This window comes from Pavona decussata, unplaced genomic scaffold (assembly GCF_977016875.1).
Source record: "Pavona decussata unplaced genomic scaffold, jaPavDecu1.1 SCAFFOLD_313, whole genome shotgun sequence".
Classification (NCBI taxonomy): domain Eukaryota; kingdom Metazoa; phylum Cnidaria; class Anthozoa; order Scleractinia; family Agariciidae; genus Pavona; species Pavona decussata.
Window position 1 is genome coordinate 422,530 of NW_028145705.1, and position 21,597 is coordinate 444,126.

Sequence of the window (21,597 nt, forward strand, 5' to 3'; positions counted from 1 at the left end):
TTTTATCGATAATGAAGACCTCTTCTGTGAAATTGGGTGTATAACCCCGATCGAACACTTTTCTTTTGTACTTTGATATTCGAACCTTGTCACCAATTCGGAATTTTGGCTTGTTTGATACTGGTTTCAAATTGCCAAATAGATTGAAGTAAACAGTTCCTTCATTCTTTTTCTTAGATGCCTCTGTCGGTGTCATTTTTATTGAACTGTGTTTAGTGTTATTATACTGCTTCAATATTTTAGGCAAAATATCCAGATACATTGTATTGCCTTGAGCAGTGAATCGTTTCCACATTTTATTTTTAATCGTTCGGTTCCACCTTTCCACCACTGAGGACTTTTCTTCATTTTCAGTCGAATACAGTTTAATGTTATGTTTATTGAGCAAGTCTTTGAAATGTTTGTTGTAGAACTCTGAGCCTTTATCAGTCCACAGATACTTTGGTTTTCGACCCTCTTTGAATATGCTTTCAAATGCTTTCGTTATGGTCTCACCTTTTTTATCTTTTAATGGAACAATCCAGCCGTATTTGCTGAAAACGTCTATAGTCGTGAGAAGATACCTATTACCTTTATTCCATTTACTGAATTGTTGCATTTCAACAAGATCAGCAGCCCATATTTCATCAATATTATTTACAATAACACGCCGCCGAGTAAAGTTACGTCTTATGGGTTTATGCAACTCATTAGCTAATTCTTCTTGCCAGTTTTCCTCTTTACCCGACGGCTTTTGACGTTTTTTGGAACCCCAAGACCCAGTTTCTGTTTTGTATTTATTGTATTTCTTGCCAACCAATGTCCCCATTGTCGTTCGGAATATGGAACAGCATCCAATGACTTTACCATCTTTTTGTCAGCTTTTAATTTACATTTTTTATCATCTTTGCAAACTGAATAATCAACATCATGTTGCATGGCTATTGCATCTGTTTTGCCTGTTGGTTTATCATATATTTCCAGTATTTGCCCTGTTTTGGGGTTATATTTGACTTGATTTTCCAAATCATTGTATGGACCAGTGTATTTATGACCAGGTAATACCCACCCAGCTTTGGGCTTTGGGAGCTTACCAATCATTTTGTGTATATCAATTGAACCACCGCTTTTGGGTCGTCCTTTGATTCCTTTCTCATATTCATCCCAATTTGGTGGGTGCCAACCAATTGCATCATAACTTGAGCATTTCGGTGTGTTGTGAAATTTGCTCCCAATTTTTACCATGCTTTCACATGGATAATTTTTGTATTTTTCTAATGTCTTTTTTCCAGCCTTGCCAGACCAAAATTGACTCGACAATATACCAGTATCTGTGCTAAATGCACTTTTGGCAATGTCTCCAGATTTGTATCTATCAAAGACTTCCTTTGTTGATGGAATTAATGTTCCAACAACATCCATCGACTTCGATGCAACCTTACCTGGTGTGCCAAATTGTTCTAAAATTGTATCTAAATTACCACCATCAAGTTCTTTTCGGTCAGTTTTGTACCTTCTTTTTGGTCTTACTTTGGTTGATAATTTGTCTAACATCTCTGCACCAGTCTTTTGAACAAAAGGTGTTGCTTTAGAGATAGCATAATCAATAGCTTTTTTCTGCAATTTGGGGTTTCTAAGTGCTTCAGAACCATAATATCGACCCATTTCAACTGCTTTCTTTCCCATCCATGGTATTGCATGTTGAATTAACATATCAGCACCAGTCGATGCTAAAGTATCCATTATGCCCCCCCCTTCAGAGGGGCTAACTAGTTTCCCTGTTTTTTAACAAATTTGGTTTTAGTTATCCCACATTCAGCACATGTACAGAAGAACATGAGCCGACCATTTTTGGCTTGCTTGTAACCTGCAGGCTCAATACATTCAGTTTCTTTCTTTTGTTTAACACAATATGATTTGACCATTTTATATCACTATATTAGATTAATTATCATCAGAGTCAGACTCATAATCTGTTACCAATGTACACCATAAACATAATTTTCCTGAAAATTCTGTGTATTCATCACACTCTTCACAATATCTTATATCAACCATTATACAAACTAATTAGATAATTTTTTAAAATATTGGATTATAAAATTATGATTGACACTTTGATTGTTCATGTCAAAATGTGCATTGTGGATTGTTTTCAATATACTTGTACCCTTTTGTCTCTCAAATAAATAATACAAACACCAATAGCCACATAATACTGAATCTCTTTCCTGGATTTCATCACCTGAATACATTAATCGTTTGCCACTTGTTGACATGAATTGCATAATTTCTTTTGGCATAATTAACCCAAAACTATCAAAATATTCTACATATTTGTCTCCGTTTCGATACGCAACCCAATGTGTACCTGATCCAATCTGTGAATCCAGGTTAATGATACCAACTTCATCTTTTTTCATCTTTTGTGGTAGATTATCTCTGCTGTAAATGCCTCTGAAGTGTTTTATTTTGAGTTTTTTGACCCAGTCAATGAGTTCAAAGTTACTGAGTGGTTTATTTATGAATTTCATAGAATGTCTCCGATTAATGGAATCCCCTTGAATGGACTGTTTTTGCCTAACAACAGACCTTTTCCTTTTTTGGTTTTTTTTTTCCCTTTACCATACTGATCCCATGTACCGAAAAATGGAGGGGGTCTATAATTAAGTGGTAGGACCAAACCACCATCTTTTTTGGTTGTGTTTGGAACAAAAACTGGGACCGATCTTCTGGATCTACTTCTATCCACCTGCAAGCCTTTGCCCATTAATGCATTCAAAACCATTGGAATGCCAATTGAAGCCAATAATGTCCCCAAAAAACCTCCTGATTGTGTCTTAGTTGGTTTAATTACAATCTGTCCACCAGTATGTATTGCATTGACAATTTGCTTCTTTTGTGCTTCAGTGAGCCAATCTTTGTATTTTATTAATTGATCAATTTTATTTTGAGGAATGAGGAAACCACCAAATATTTTATTGACACCCACATTTGCAAGCCCAGAAAGTGCTCCAGTAGCTAATGGTCCAACTGCTTTCGTTGCCATTGGTAGTAATTTTGTGCCAATTTTGAATAATGATGACCAAAGACTGCCTCCTTGTTGTACAGCTTTTCGTATCTGTGTTTTGCTTATTTTAATATCTGCTCCAGTTTTGTTTTGCATTGCCTTTTTCAGCCTATTTATTTGTGTTTTGGTTAACATCAGCTGATCCGGTCCAGTTAATTCAGAACTGGATAATCTTATTGTTATTGCTGAATTGTTTTTTAATGCTTTTGCTAGTCTATCTTTTTGCCCAATTGATAGTGTTACTCCATGTGAATGATAAGTTGTCATATCTTTTATATAACTAACGTTACATTAATTATCGAAACAATAGTTTGCCATCTTTTTGAATGAGCTCCGCGTCTTGCTCGTATAATGTCAATGCATAAACTGAATATGCAGTTGCAGTTGTGCCAGATAATTCATAGTGGAATGTCAGCTTTGTGGTACCATCTTTGATATCCATTTTTTGTTTTGTTAAATCGAAATACAAGAATGGGAATAGTGTTTTGAAATTGTTGACATTCAATAAAGTCCCCTGACTGTATTCATTATTTGCATGCACATATTTGAGGACATCTCTGTAAACTCGAGTCAAATCAGCCTCTGGAGTGTAATGTACATCAGGATATTCATTGCCATTAGCCACAGATAAATGACAATTTAGCAATGTTCTGGGATCTGTTGATACACTAAATGTATTGTACAAAAATGGATTTACTGTTTGTGCAGCAAGATTTGCATCATTGATAATGAAAACAAATACATGCCTTGGCTTTGAAATCCCACTTGTTATCTGAAAATTACCACTTCTTTGTGTTGAAGAATTACTTCTCTCAATATTTTCTCGCAAATAAACCCATTTATGTGGCTTCAAAAACTGACTCATATACAGTGATTGTCCTTCTGAATTGAAAGTGATTCTTGGTACAATCAACTCCATTCTGGTAATAATTACACGACAATCAGCCCCAGCTTGCCATATTAGAATAGTATCAGATTCAATCTGCAAATTTAATTCCAATCTTGTTGATGGCAATAACTCATCCATCAATGCTTCAAAGAATGAGTATCGATTCAATGGTATTTCTGTATTGACAACAACTGATAGACCCAAAAGTGCTTTTCTTACAGCAAATCCTTTATTGTAGTTATCTTCAGTCGATCGTTCTTCAGCGTGTCGGTTTGTATCCAGATAGAAAAACTCATTTGTTGCTGTCGATTGAGCATATCCTGGACTATATTCCAATAGATTTTTAATATTTACACAATGATTGGCATCATTACAATCATATACCATTTTACCATTCAATCTTACATCGAAATCATGTATAAGACTGTGTGAACCATTAACAATACCATTATGGTCTTCAGCTGCTATATTTGCATTCTGCATTGTTTGGACTTTAAAACCAACTGATATTCTTGCATTATACCAATCAAATGGGGTCACTTCTCCTGTGTTGTCAACAACAAAACGATAACCATCTTTCTTTTGTGACCTATTATTTCCTGGATTACCAGTATTCAATGGTGTCTCCAATTGGAAGAAGACATCTTCATATCTCTCAATGTATTTTGGATTTCTGAATGATTTCATTTATACAGATATGTTACATTATTTTCATTTCCTCCTTCTTTTGAGTTTTCCACCAGATATCATCCTATTAACTCTCTCAGCTATTTGAAAATCAGTCAGTGGCTGCTCCATTTTTGGTTGGCTCATTGTCACTGATTTTGTTTTGGAAGGTTGTTTTTTGCTCAATAATTGAATTATTTTATCACCTGCTTTATTACCAGCAAACTCACCAGTTTTGGTGACTGCTTTTTCAGCTGCAGTTTTGGCTCCTTTTTTAGCTAATTCTTTTGCTGTTTTTCCGAAAAGTTTTGATCCAACTGATCTGAAAACATCCATAATTCCTTCACCATGGATATGTTTCATCGCATAACGACCCAATTCTGGGTCAAAACGTGGCTTAAATTCACTTTGTCGTACCATATATTGATATATTATATTAAACTAGACCTGAGAATCAAGCTCATGAACCAGTCAATGCCATTCAAGTCAATTGGCCGACCCAAAGCGTCAGTCACTGTTATCCCCATTTCTGAAATAATTGATTTGGAAACTGGGCTGTATAATGCTCTTTTTGGCTCAAAAGTAAAGGGATAGCTCCTTGTTAAATTGTCAGTGGGTATCATTATCAGTGTATTTGTGAATCGTCCATCACTGAGGCTATCAGTTATTATATCGCAATTAATGTCCAAAACGTCAATATCATTGGTAATATTTGGCAATTTTGTCCCATGTTCAGTTTGGTTAATTAACTTTGGTTCAAATCCAATAAGTGCTCCAAAATTAGAGTTTCTAATATCAAGCTGCCATTGGTTGTCCAGCTCAATGACAACTCTATATGATGAAAGCACAAAATATAGATTGATGCCCTTGCTGGAAGATGGTTTATCTCCATTTTGAATTATTGATTGAGTGATATAATCATCAAGATCATCATATGAATACATTCCATCAACAAATGTGATTGTTGTCCAATTTGTACCATTATCTGGGCTGTATTTTATTGTATTATTGTTGTATCCTGCATTGACATTATGCCACGAGTATGTCATTGAAACTCGATCAACAGCTAGCTCATGTCTCATTGTTGTGTCAAGCTTCAATGGGGGATCAAATTTGATAATAAAGTCTTCAGGCCGACTTCGACCTATTTTTTGACGGTTAACAGATGAAATATGTATCGCTCTTTCTTGCATATATACTTCAGTTATATAATTAATTATGTAACTGATTACGCGACCTAGCGAATTATATATTGTTGCAATAAATCAATGAGTTGTTTGTTGTTTATCAAGCCAAGTTGATTCAATTTATGGGCTATTTGTGAAAATTCCTCTTTGACTCCATTATTGCCAGCCAAAATGGATCCACCAAGCAATTCCATTCTGTCAATCAAATCATTAGCATCATTGAAATAAACAACACCAGAGCCCAATTTCTTGAATTTTTTGCTGTATTTCTTCTTTGGTTGCGTATAACCAGAACCTTTTTTGATGGTTTTCATTCCTTCTGGGATTATTTTAATGCGCCCTCTGTATTTTTGCAATAATTTTATATCTTCATCTATTTTATCAATTTTGTCTTTATTCTTGGTCTTTCCTTGGCCCTTGGATAATGGACCCTTCTTTGTTCCAAGTTTTTTCAACATTTTGCCAATATAAGCATCGTAATCATTGATGTCAATATCTCCTTGCATAGAAGCTTGGAGAACAGAACTCGGAGGTGCAAGATCGTATTGCATCAATTTTTGGATTTCATCAATATCAAAACCAACATCCAAATTTGATTCAACATCAGGTGACATCATTAATGGTTTATAGCCAATTGGTAGCTTTGCTTCTGGTGATTGTGTTTCTGGTTGATAAGTTAACATAGCAATGTCTTCCAAACCTGAAGTTAACGCTTTTTGGTTTTTCTCCAATTGTTCAATCAGTTTGTCTTGTTTTTCATCAATTGTTTGTTTTGTTTCCTCTTGAGCTTCAATAATTGGTTTGAAAGTTTCTGTTAAACCTTGTTGTAAATCTTGTTTATCATGCTTGTACTCCTTCAATGTATCTCTAACTTGTTTGGTTATTGTTCCAGCCTTAATCTTGGCTTCAGATAGTTGTTTTAATCTTTGTAGATCCATTATATTATTAACTTATATAATGTATTGATATACATGGAAATCCCAAATTATGATAGACATGATAAAAACACTAATTTCAAAAGATTGTATGGTTACATGCCAAGTGACACGTTTCGGATGTTAATATGTGGTAATTCAGGATCTGGAAAGACAAATTTATTGTATCATATGCTGATGAAACCACTTTTGTATTATGATAGAATACATTTGTATGCCAAAAATTTGGAGCAACAAAAATACAAGGATATGCTACAAACATTGACTGATATATCAAATAGTGTCGGGTATAATGTCCTTGTTTGTAGCAATGATGATATAATTCCAGTGGAGGAATTGAAGGATGAAGATGCCCAGAAGATAGTAATATTTGATGACTTTATTTGTGAAAAAAACCAGAAACCATTGATTGATTATTTCATTCGTGGCAGACACAAAAACTGCTCTGTTATTTATCTGAGCCAATCGTTCTACAAAACACCAAAAGATATTCGACTCAATTGCTCTCATTTCTGTGTCTATGACTTTCCTAGCAGCAATGAAAGAGGTCTGATATCCCGTGAGTTGGGTGTCGAAAAGGATAAATACATTAAAGCAACCAAAGAGCCATTTTCATTTCTATATGTTGATAAGCCCATGAAGAGAATTAACAGGAATTTTTATGGAACAATATAACCAAATGATATAAATGGGAATATTCAACGAACATAGTTCATCGTCTTCTTTCACAACGGTTCCTCTTCAAGGAGCTGCTGGGCCTCAAGGAATAGGGTTTAAATTAACCCCAAATGGAAATTATGATATACAAAACAAAAAACTTGTTAATGTTAAACAAGGAGCTGATCCCAATGATGTTGTCACAAAGAGCCAAATACAATTGTTGGATAATGCTCCTGGTGATGTGCGAGCTAATAAAGCAGTAATTTACAGCAACAGTGGAAGTGTTCATACCAATAGTATTTATCTACAAGACACGCCAGACGGTGCTGGCAGCTCCAATGATGTTCGATTATTGACTGAGCATCAGTCTTATGAAAACATTCATCTTAATATACCAGATTTGAAAAACTTTGATGGTCATGGTGGACGAGCTAAAAGTGAAATAATGGTTACATCAACAGAACAACATATTACTGGACGGAAAACATTTTTTGATATTAGTGTTTTAAAACCCGATAATAACGATCAAGCGGCGAATAAAAAATATGTCGATGATGAGATTAAAAAAATACCATCACCTGATTTGTCTACATATTTGAAAAAAGATGGCACTGTCGAAATGACTGGAAATCTGGATATGGGTAATCAACAAATTACTCATCTTGGAGCCAATATACAAAATACATATGATGTCGTTAATTTAGGTTTCTGTGATACTAAATATTTACAAAAAGTCTCCAATAGTGACCTCGATATGGACAATCATAAAATCAAAGATATGGCTCAACCAACTGATGATAACGATGCTGTTAATAAACACTACGTTGATCATAACTTTCTCAACAGGTTAACACCCAATGCTCTTGGTGGTGAATTAGATATGAGAGGTCATAAAATAATCGTTCTTGGAAATCCTTCCGATCCCAATGATGCTTCCACTAAAGCATATGTTGATACAGAAATAGCTAAAATACCATCTGTTGGAAGTGATTTGAGTGTATATTTGAAAAAAGATGGAAGTGTTGCAATGACTGGAAACCTTGATATGAATAATAAACAAATCAAAGATATGGCTCAACCAACTGATGATAATGATGCTACTACCAAAAAATATTTTGATGACAAATTGGAGCAAAGTCATCTTGTCAGCAGCCATAAAACAAATGAATTCAAATATCTTACAGATACCGATGAAAGCAGTTCAGAATACAATATCATAGTGTATGGAATAGCTGCTTTCAATCAATCCCCACATCAGAATAAAAAAGCTTATAATATCACATTGATTAAAGACAGTGGAAGTAATGATTACAGATCAAGGATAGGTTTCAATATTTATACTCTTGCTATTGGAACATACACAATTGTGTTTGAATTCTACCCACCAGAAATGACTAATATTCAATTATCATGTACTGCTTCTGAAGCATACATCCACAAAGCTGTACAGCGTGATTTCACTGCTTATAGCAAGCTATTGGTTCAATTCAATAACAACAGCAAACAAACTCCAAATTACATCTATTTGACGATGCATGGAACAGCTACAGCGACTCCAGTACAATGTCATCTGGTTGTTTACGGTGTCAAAGATTGGTCAGATAGCGTTTATCCAGGAGTGTATGATGGCTTGGACAATGTCATGTTTGAATATAAAAATGGAGATATGGAGATGAAAGTCAATATGGATATGAATAATAAGATTATTTCTGGTTTATTAAATCCGATATTTGATTCTGAAGCAATGAATTTGGGTTATTTTACCAACTTATTCAAAACGAAATACACTGGAACTATTGCCAGTGGTGTTTTCCAAAGAACAAATCCAACAAATAATTTTCAAATCGCTGCTGATGGAAATAACTTTTTCAATCTATACTCCATTGTTTTCCAAAGCAATCAACAAGTTGCAAATGCACAAATTTTAATAAATGGGAAAAAACAAGGTGAAACAACCAACACTGACACATACCACAGAATCGGGAACATAATAAGTGGAAGCAATACATTTGATTTGCCCAAATCAAGAAAATTTGTCAGTATTGATTCTATGTCAATATTGGATAATATTGGAGCAGGAACTGCTGTTAATGGAACTTTTGAATTGAAAGTATTATACTCTGATTATTTTGATAGGTATCATGCTGACGATAAAAGTTGGTTGTCAAATATTGAAACTTCAAGTGTTGTTAACGGCAACATAAAAAATGGAGTTTTTGAAAATGTTCATGGTTTCCAATTTGGAACATTAGGCCCGGTTAAAATAAAAAATATTGTAATTAATACAAAAAATCATTACCAAGTTTCTTTTGTCGCCATTGCTAACAGTAAAACTTTATTTTCCCATTTAATACAATTTAATATGAAAATTGGGAGAAATTTTATAACTACAAATACAACAATCAAACCCATGATAATTCAAATGGGGATTTTTAAAAGACGTCCAGGGTTTACTTCTCCAACTATAAACAGAGAAGTCACAGGAACTTTTGAAATTTATTTATCAACACTATTAATATAATGCCATACATTGAAGATGAAAATGGAAACCATATTCTTGATGAAAATGGAGATAAAATAGAATACACAGTAACTTATGACAACTTAGAAGATGGATACAAACACAGAGAATCTATCCATGTGAATGATGATGGTCATTTGGATACAGAAAACAGACATTTAGTTATCAAAGATGGAGTTAATTCAAATCATGCAATTTCACTCCAACAATTAATTAACAACAATGAAGACATCATCAAACCATATATTGAAACACAAATACAACAAGCTCTGGCTCAGTTTAAAGCTCAACAAGCTCAGGAAGCTGTAACGTTTCTCAACAATCAAGTTGCAATGAGAATAGGAAGAAAAAGTGGTACAATACCAAAAACAAATTACAAATGGATAAAATTATTGAGTAAAGATGACATTAAAGGAATCAATACATTGCAAGAGATTATTGTGACAAACACATATATCAGGAGAAATGACAGATATCATCATTCCAAATCCGATTTGGTGTCATCATCATTTGATCAATTGGAATTCTTCTTTGATGTGTCATTTGAAAACTATTATTGCTACTTCAAGAATCATCCATCTGATTGGACAATGAAGTATTTTGTTGAATATATTAGGATACAATTACCTGACAATAACCACTAGGTCGTGGACTCCGTTACTTTATTTTATAAAAATATTGTAATCAAATTGTATAATGAAAGAATTGTCAGAATTGCAAGAACACATTCGAACATCGATGATAGATTTTCACCGTAAATTGAGTCTTCCAATATTACCCAGACAGGAATGCATGATAAAAAGTATCATAATATTCACATATTTGTATGAAAAACATTACAACACAGGTTTACCTGATGAAGTTTACAAAGAGTTAATTCATGATGGAATCGGATTAATTGGGCCTGGAGATGGATGGTTAACAGCTATTCTCCATCGATTATTTGGTTGGCAATCATATATCAGATCACATGGAATATTACATGATGCTTATGGCCAATTTTACAACAGATATCATCATGACAAAGGATACATGTACACCATTAATGAGAAAAAAACATATCCTTGGATGAAAAAATGCATGTTTTTGGGTCAAATAACTGGTCTCTATTATTGCATCAAAAATAAGATAACCATATAATATATGCAAAAGAAGAAATTAATAATTGATTTCAATCATATTTCAAATCAATTATCAACAGAAGAAATTGATGAATTGAAAGCTTATTACATGACATATCACAAAAAGATGTGGATGTACAAAAGTGCATACAAAAGATTCAAAAAATGGGAATTCGCTGGTAATATTTCATCCATTGTATTTGCAACTGGTGGTATTGCATCATCGGTTGCAACCAGTGGAGCTTCATTATTGGCAATATCATCGGTGTCTGTCATAATTCAAGCTTATATGAAGCATAAAAAAGTTGAAATCAAACTTTATCAATGCCAATATGCTTTCCAAACTTATGGTCATTTATTAAATGAAATAAAAGAAATAATGAGAAATGGACATTTTGATAGAGATGATTTGACAAACAAGCTTACTCAAAATGATGATTTCATTTTGGATAATTCGCCGATTGTCGATAAATGGGGTAACAAATATGATAAAAAATATCAGATATTCACTTATGTTTGATTGATAATGTGCATGATTTGGGGGCCAATAATGTCCATAATTTTATCCCAATAAACATTGTATAATTTCATTGTTTTTTTGGATTTTGTCAACTCAATTTGGGAAGAATCAATTTTCATCAATTGCAATATTCTATGCAAAAGATATTTCAAACTGATTATTCTCTTTCTTTTACCATTGATTTGTGGCAGTATTTTGTTTATTTCAACGAATATTTTATGAATTTTGAAATTGGTTGAACAACTGATTTCAATTTTGTTTTTCAAAATAATTTTATCTAATGTATGCGACAAATGGTATTTTCTATTATACACTGTTTTCTTGTATATTTTGAACAAATTGGCATGAAAATTGATATATTCTGTTTTGTATTCTTCACCAACAACCTGTCCACAAGCAACACACGTTAATTGACATTCCATGTTTTTCAAATTCTGTGATCCACAACAATCAGGCATTGATGGTTGTTTCTCAACTTTGGATTCATCATGATATCCACAAAATTCACATTCATCTTTGCAATGCAGGAATTGGCACAGAGATGATTCCACCTGCTTGGAAACATCTTTTGGTTTTTTCAAAATGGATTTCATTTTTGTATAAATATAGTATATAATATAATTACACAAAAATGTTTTCGAAAATATCTCATCACAAAAGATGAGTCAAAGTGTTCAAATCAAATATTTATCAAAAAACAAATAAAAACCAAGTTTTGTCACAAGTTTTTGTCGCAATGTTTTGATCACAAGTTGATACTATCATTGGATAGCATAATGACCATAGGCCAATGAGTGTATTCCATCTGGATGCAAATATCGTTTATCATCAAAACATGACAACGATGTCTTGTTGATTGTGTAACTACCCAATTGATGATTGTTGCTGCGGATTGTTTTCATTTGGTGAAATAATTGTTTCTCATTGAACAACACATCTTTGTAATCAAAATGTTGAATATCATTTTTGATGACATTCTTTTTGATTCCTTTGGCTGTTTTTCCACCATTGTTGTTATCTTTGATATATGAATACATTTTGGATCTCAATCCCACAAATTCAGTAATGGGTACACCAGCGGCTTCATCTTTGAATTTTCCAATAACTTTTTTATTTGTGGAGTCATAAAATTGATGATTTGATGGATAATCCGAGTTATCAAACATTTCTTTTTTATTCCAAAAATCTTGATACACATCTTCGGCTTCAATTTCATATGTCAAACTGTCTGTATCCGTAAACAGTAACTTAGCTTTGTTACCATATTTGTTTTTAACGAAATTGTAATGGAAATCGTACATCAATGTTTTGCTCAAATCAAGGATACACATACCAACATAGGCTGGTCGATTGAGAGTCAATGATTCCTTTATTTTATGGACTGCAACCAAGTTTTCATTAAAGATTTTGCTATTGATGAATGTTGGTTTGGAAGTCATTTTCAATAATTGTTTCTCATTAGTCACCAATTTGATGTCTTCCCGTTTTCTGATATTCTCCATTGTTTTACCGAAGACACTATTGTTCATCAGTTTGAAAAAATCTTTCTCAAAAGCATTCTTTGCATTAGTTCTTTGTCGTGTATTGAAATCAATGTATGTCTTCAACCAAGGACTTTGATTAAAGGATAATACACGGTATATTTTAGTCAATTTCAAACCCAATTCACGATACAATTGCAGATTACGATAATGTAATACATATTTTGATTTGTTTGCCAATGTTGGAATCAGTTTTTTGACTTGTCCACTTGTTATTCCAAATTTTTCTGCAATTCTTTGGCAATATTCTGACAGCATATTTGGTGCCACTTTGATTTGTTCAGCGCCACATGGATAATCATTATGCAGGTCATGTAATTCATGAGGATATTCCAAATCAACTTCCAATAAATATCCAGTCTTATTATCTTTGGGAATCGTTTTCCAATTAATGTTTTTTATTTGCTGTTTATTCAACCATTTGAAATTCCCAGTTGGAAGATGTTGTGACATAGCCCAACCATAGAGATTGTTTGCATCCAAATACATGATATGTTTACTGGGTTCATTTGGATTCCAATTTTGCATGTATTTGTTGTTAGCTTTGCCGTATCTATTGGCTATGTAACTGATTCCTCCACGCATGCCCTTTTCAACAAATTGATACATATCAATATCCGTGATTAATTCAAGTTTGACTTCAGTCATTTTCAACATTGCATCCCAAGATAATCCCGGAGATGTAAAATAATGACAAGGATCCAATCTATAGTATTCCAAACATGTTTTACGGAAATTTTCAAAAACATCAGCCAACAGCAGTACATCAGATTTGAGATATAAATCATGGTATTCGCCCATGGTTTTCAATTGAAATGTATTCCAAACATTTTGTGCATGACTGTATTCTTCATCAGTAATATGTTGGTTATTCATTTGACTGTAAAATTCATCTTTGGTTGGTAATTGAGTATCATTGAATTTATCAAAATTACTCATATAATCATACGAATAAACTCCTTTTTGTTTCATTAATTGTAATTTACGACCTTTGAAAACTTCACTGGTATATTTGAAGGCATCTTCTGGTAGATTCTTTACAAGATTTGCCAATGATTGATTCATAAACTGAAGACTGTCGATAAATACCAAATTATAACCCAACATGAATGCCATGTATTGTTCCATGTTATTTGGGATTACATTAATTTTGTGTTGTCTGGTTTCACCTTTTCTATCCACATAAGTATTGGTCTCAATAATTTTACCAATTTCTTGCATTATAAAATGACTATCATATCCTTTCAAATTATGAAATATTACAGGGATTTTGTTAGTTATTGTAAAATCTCTGTTACATTGATTATGGGCTGAGCCACGGAATTTTCCAGTAATATGGCAATGGTCTCTGACACGTCTATCATTTGGTTTATATTTTTTACCACAAATATGACAAGATGTTGATTTTTGGAATTTGTCTTCATCTTCTGGAGACATAACTAATGGTTTATTGAATTTGTATTTAATAGTTTGTCTGCAATATTTGACTTCATCAAGCATTGCTTGCATGAATTTGTAAACAGCTTTTTCTCCACGATAATATTTTATTGGTTTGGAATATTTGTCATCATAGCAGCATACAACTTTGTAACCATAACCACAATCAGTGTGTTTTTGATAAGCTTCAGTAAAAGATTGTTGGTTAGATTGATTACAACCATGAATTGGTTCAGTGATTGCTTCAAAATCAGCATAAATCACGAATGGCGCTTGCATTTGTTTATTAAAATTTTTGAATTCTATTTTGGAGCCAACTTCGGGCATTTTGATTGATTGTACACCATTGATTTCAATACATACTTCCTTGTGTTTCAACAATATTTCTTCCTTGGAGAAACATTGAAGGCAATGCATACAAAAATGTTTTTTATTTTTATTTCTTGTTTTTCGATACATAAATCTATTAAAATCTTTGATAAGACAGTAATGTTTATTTTCATCTTCTGAGATCAGTAGCAAATTCAAAACATCATCAAACTTTTCTTTTGAAACATAAATTGGATAAGTTTGTTTGTTTTCATAACCAAAAACATTGATGTTGATACTGTTTTGGATTTCAATTTTGTTGTATTGTTTGACTGAAACAGGGAATTCAATTCCTTGGTAATTCAATTGTGGCATAAATGCTTTGTCAGTTTTTTTGATTCGTTGTGGATTATTTTCTCGTGGATTCAAATGTCTAACGTGACACCAACGAAAGCATTTATTGTCTTTATTCTTGAGATTAATCAATCCACTTTTGTTATGTTGTAGTTCAGTTGGAAGTTTAATGTAAGAACTTCCAGTAAGAGGCTGATATTTGATAATATTAATGTAATGTCCATTGATTGATTTAATTATCCAAGCTGAACCTTCACTAATCCATTTGTGAATATCATTCACAATTTGTTCAACATTAACATCCAAAGATTCTTGAAAATCATTGGCATTAGTTATTGTTTTTGGTTTACTATTAAAATATCCAATTCTGGAGACAGTTTGGTTTCCTTTTTGTTGTTCAAAATAAATTGTCAAAGTTTCAATAAATTTAATTCCTTTCATTTGAGTTAATAATTGTTTCATAAAATGAGCAATAGCTAATCTGGTTGAACTCATTTGTATCAAAGGATCTGTTTCATTTTTAATTCCAACTTCATAAGATTTGTTATATCCCTTGAATGCTCTTGCAACTTCTGTGATTTGAGTTCTTTGTCTAGGAATCGGAGCCATTTTCTTTTTTCGAGGCAATGGAACTGGACGTCTTGGTATTAATTGATTATCAAATGATACTTTGGGTTTATCAGCAAATTGAATCGGAGGTGGAATAATGTTGTTTCTTGGTTGAACAATTGGTCGATCTCTGAATTGAACAGGTGGTTTGATGATTGTATTCTCATAATCTTTTACCATTTGTTTGACTGATTTTCGTGGATAGGGTATTGGTTTCACTTTCTTGGTTCTCGGCATTGGAACCGGTTTTTGTTTTTCCAATAATAATGCTATTAATTGATCTTTCGTTAATTTTGATAGATTAGATTCGTTCATGTTATAATAATACAACATATTATTTTTATTGGATGCGTTTGACAGATTTGCTAATGAATGTCGACTGTCAACAACATTCATGCCAGTCATCTGTGGAAGGACTGACGGCTTCGTTGATTTGTTTCTGTTTTGTGGCAACATAGGCCATAAATACCATTTTTTATCATGATATTTGTGGTCTATTTTAATTACCAATATTTTTTCTGTACAATTTTTATAATCACCAAACGTTTAAGTAGTATGCAAAATCAACTTTATTCCCAAATTACCCTTCATAAACTAAACACATAAGCCATTTACCAAAATTGAATGTTTGGTAAATGTTCTTGAAGTTGTTTTTTGTATGGAAATTTACCATTTTTGATTTTATTGATTATTGCATTGTATTTTTTATCAATTTTTTGTTTCTCATCTTCTGTAAACTCGTCGTCTGATTCCTCCAATTCAATGTCCATTTTGATTGATTTAATTGGTTTTTCAGTTTTAATTTCAATCTTTGTTTTGTATTTTCTGGCTTCATGAGCGTGTTTAGCATTTTCTGAACGAGTCATTAATTCAAGATTTTTAATGCAATTGTTTTGTCTATTTGAGTCTATGTGATTTATTTCCATTCCTTCAGGAATATCACCTTTGATGCATTCGTAGACAAATCGATGGACATGAAAAGTTTTTCTTTGCAAACCTTTTTGACTAAATGTTATATTAAAATAACCAGACGGTTGTAAAATTCCAATTGAACATCTCTTGGTTTTTTTGTTGTATATTTGGCCATATTTGTTGGCTCCAAAGTTTGTATAAATAGGGTGATAATGTAAAACATCACATTTCATTGGAACATTTTGTGTTGGTTTGTATTTCATTCCTTTGCATTCATTTCCTTTGTATATCATATTTTGTTTTGGAGTCACAAGTTCCAAATTTACAATTGAGTTGTCTTGTTTATCATTATTAACATGGTGGATTTGATATCCATGTGGGATGATTTGTTGTTTAATAGCTTCCCAGATGAAGCGATGAGATTCGTATGTTTTAATTTGAGAATCATTTGAATATACAGTTGTCTGCAAATATCCATTATAATGTAATCTTCCTTTTCTTGGAATCAATCTCTTGCAGTTAATAATGTATCCATCAGTTGAACAACCATAATTATTGTAAATTGGATGACAATAGTAAGTTTTTCCTTCATGAAAAACAGTATTTATTGCCAGAATTTGTGTTGATGAATTTTCACTGACAGAAGAATCCACATATGTGATTTTTGATTTTTGATTTTTTTTCTCACCTTCTTTCATTCTAATATTGTATACTCACCATGTTCTTAAGTAGTTTTGGTTTTCAAATTCATGTCCAAATTACCCTCCAAAAATACATCAACCATTGTTGAATTCAAAATATAGCCAAACAACCCTTGTATTCATTGATGATTAATCCCTGTACAATGGAAAATCTTTGTCATCCAAATCGTTACACATTCTGTAAAACATCTTATTAATTAACCTGTTTTCTGTGCGTGTAAACTCACAATCATTGTCTTCCATTGGTGGAAATTCCATCAATTGATTTATTATTTGTAATTCATTTTCTGTATAAGATGTGTTAAAATACTCTTTTCTGGCTTTGTGCATGTGTTTCATATTTTCGGAGGCTGTAACCAATTGCAAATTTACAATTGAATTGTTCTGGCGATTGGAATCAATGTGATTTATTTGCAATCCAGGAGGAATATTTGTCTGGTTTACGGCCTCATAGACGAATCGATGAGCGGGGCATGTATTGTTACGTCCCGGAGAAATTATATAATAGCCATTCTCAGACAAATATCCTTTTCTAGGTTCTAATCTTTTTCGATTGATTATATAACCATCAACTGAGGCTCCAAAATTTTCAAATGTTGGATGAATAAAATATGTTTTATCATTGTGATCAAATTGGTTGTTACTCATTTTTCAAATATAAATTAGATTACATAAAATTGAATAACCGGTTTAAACCAGTTTTGAAAAAAGCAAGGAAAATTTAGGTTTTTAGGTCAAAAGCTAAATTTAGGTTTTTAGGTTTTAGGTCAAAAGCTAAATTTAGGTTTTTAGGTTTTTAGGTTTTTGACGTCTCCGTTGCAGGAGTTCATTGTTGAATTCAAAGGCTGTGTTAGTTAATTTATGCAAGAATTGGGGTGAGATAATGTGTGGTTTATGGGGGTTAGAAGGATTTGTATGGGATTTTTTATCATTTTTTGAAACGTGGGTTGATACCCTCATATATCTAACTACTGTCGAGCTAGAAGAAGAAATCAAGCATTACGAAAGTCCAGTTCGCTGTACAAACTGCATCCCTTTCTGGACCAAGATGGTCTGATTCGTGTTGGCGGACGTATCAGAAGAGTAAATTTACCAGTTGACATGAAGCATTCAGTCATTATTCCGCGAAAAGGTCATTTGACTGAACTATTGATTCAACATCACCACTTGAAAGTGAACCACATGGGTCGCGGGATGACGCATAACGAGCTGCGCCAGAATGGCTATTGGTTGATCAGTGGATCTTCGGGAGTGTCAAGATTCATATCAGGCTGTGTAACGTGTAGACGGCTACGTAGACCAACAGAGCAGCAGAAGATGGCTTGTCTTCCTGTGGACAGACTCGAACCAGCACCTCCATTTTCCTATTGTGCAGTTGATTACTTCGAACCGTTCATTGTCAAGGAGAAAAGGAGTGACTTTAAACGTTATGGAGTATTGCTCACGTGTATGGGGTCAAGAAGTGTTCATCTGGAGACTGCCAATTCACTGGACAGTTCTTGCTTTATCAATGCGCTGAGTCGTTTCATGAATCGGAGAGGCGCTGTCAGGCAGCTGAGGTCTGACCAAGGGACAAATTTCGTTGGTGCACGGAATGAATTGATGTCAGCTTTATCTGAGATGGACCAAGATCACGTTCAAGAGTATTTGCTAAGAATTGGATGGAAATGGATACCATTCGAAATGGACGTGCCCCACTCTAGCCACATGGGAGAAACTTACCTGGGAAAGGTTAATTCGCAATGTACGCAATGCATTGGAACCACTGTTGTTGAAGGCCGGGAGCCAACTTGATGATGAGACTTTGCGCACATGAATGACGGAAGTCGAGTGCATTATCAACTCAAGACCTCTCAGTGTACCTATGTAATGCAGATGCACCAGAGCCATTAACACCAACCCACCTCCTGACTATGAAGCCGAAACGAGTGCTACCACCGCCAGGAGAATTTCAACGAGCCGATGTGTATTGCTACAGGCGTTGGAGAAGAGTGCAGTATTTTGCAAACGAATTTTGGCTGGGATGGCGCAAAGAGTATCTTCAATTGTTGCAAGTCAGACAGAAGTGGGTTCAGCCAAAGAGAGATCTTACTGTTGGTGACGTAGTAGTTTCCGAAGAGAATGAGGGATCCCGTTATAAGTGGCCGCTCGGCAGAGTAGTGCAGACTTACCCTAGTGAAGATGGTTTCATCAGAAAGGTCAGGTTGCTGATGGCAGATGGAGATCTGGATGATCGTTGCAAACGCCAAAGCTCGCTGTCATATCTAGACAGACCTATACATAAGCTTGTTCTTCTGTAGACTGTAGATGAAGTGTTAGGGGAGGATGTCCTTCACCGGGAGACCAGGGAAGTCCCCATCGAGGAGCCAACGAAGAACACTTAAAGAGTGCCTACTAATACCGAAGTATTTTTGTGCGGTTTATGACTATGCGGGAAAAGCAGATCTTAGTAAGGCCTATTGGAATCCAAAAAGAAAATTGGGGGTAACCATGCATTTTTCAGAGATAATTAAGCAATAATATCTCTAAAAAACGCCAAAATGTAAAGCAATGTATGGGATTTTTCCCTAAATTGAAGTTTAATTATCTCTGAAAAACGCATGGTTACCCCCAATTTTCTTTTGAGATACCAAAAGCATTTGGTAAGTTCTGCTTTCTCTGTATAGTTTTAAACCGCGCAAAAATATTCCTGTATTAGTAGGCACCACCCATAGAAAATCCGAGTATCTCGCGATGCGCAGAACGTATGCGCAGTAACAATAGTAGGCACCGTCCTTAAAGAGCGACATGATTAGGACAGTGAACATTCCGGTTGAACGTTAAATTTATTAACTCGTTGATCATTTCAGTAACTGCTGCGGTGCAGTTATGTGAACTTTCGAGATGCTACTGTTTGCAGAGCATTTAACTACTAGTTTATTGAAGTTTAAACCTTTAAGTTAACTGTTGTTTGTAACTGCACGGATGCAGTTGAGGAGCCATGTTACTACAGCGGTACTGCAGTAACATTTTTGTAAGGTCAGCGGATGCATGTCACCAATTTGCTTGGTGACCGCTCATCCTGGCTCGTAAGCTGCCATGTTTTCGTTTCATCACGAGTGTGATTTTGTTTGGTCTTTATTCGCGTAATCCTTCATCATCCACATGTGTGGAAGGCCGTCTAAGTTGTTATCTTAAGTAAAAGGTTTTATCTTACGAATAACAATCAGTCTTGCTTGTCGAAACTCCTTCGGATGTTATAAGTTTGATGTGCGAAGGCAGCCACAATTATCCTTTTGAAGTCAACTCCCGCCCTGCGGATACCTCGCTATTACCTCGATAATACGGACCGCAGCTAAATCCCCGGCAAAAAAATTACGGACGTTTGACTAAAAAAAAACTTGCGCTATTACGGGCTCTCGCTCTTAATCCGAGGTCCCGACGGTGTCCGCAATAAAAGGAGTTGACTGATTCGGAAGCTTTATCTTGGTTAAACATTGTACATAATACCGATATTTATCTTACAACCAAGCAAATAACCTCAACCTTATTCCTCAAGTTCCTCCATTAAGCGAACACCCAAGGCGCCGACTTCACTTATTCGTGGTTCTTTTAAGGCAGTATGTTTACGGCTGTAAGTGCTTTGATAAGAAGCCAATTGTAAAAGAATTTTAAAGCATGAAGGTTTTGCAATGGAAAATAAAAAATGTGCTCTTCTATAAATCTTTAGTTCTTTCCGCAGAACGTTAAATAGCAGAGTACTGTACATCGTAATTAACTTGATCAGCTCCGTTGATCTGAACCAGACATTCCACTATTATTAGTCCTATTGCTAGAGAGGGCAGTGATTTAGTTTATGAAAATAAGGCAAGAATCTTGAACCCTATGGGATGAATAGACGCAATGAAACTTAAGGTGTTCAAACTATATCTATTTTATAATGGCTTCTGTACACGGTTTTTCTTTCTATGTTTATCAACCAATCTTAACTTCTCATTAGTATCATTTTAAATATTATAACCCTTTATTTCCAATTTTAACTTAGCTTTCTGCAGCCCCTGAAGAAGGTTATTTTTGTCTAACCGAAATATTGGGCGATAAAATTACCCTTTGTTAGCTGTCCGATCATTTGTTAGTTCATTGCTGATCCTGATCTACACCAAGATCCGGCTTCACTTTGCTACTGTTTGTACAACTTTTCCTTCCA

The 21,597-nt window shown here is 34.1% G+C and overlaps 1 protein-coding gene across 1 annotated transcript; it reads left to right on the forward strand.

Moving 5' to 3' along the window:
• The first annotated feature begins 18,605 nt into the window (after nucleotides 1–18,605).
• LOC146454152 (uncharacterized) lies at nucleotides 18,606–19,795 on the forward strand. The gene is made up of 2 exons (XM_085095813.1): nucleotides 18,606–19,142; nucleotides 19,712–19,795. Exons 1-2 carry the CDS (start codon nucleotides 18,606–18,608, stop codon nucleotides 19,793–19,795), a joined length of 621 nt encoding a protein of 206 aa, XP_084951939.1.
• Nucleotides 19,796–21,597: the final 1,802 nt, after the last annotated feature.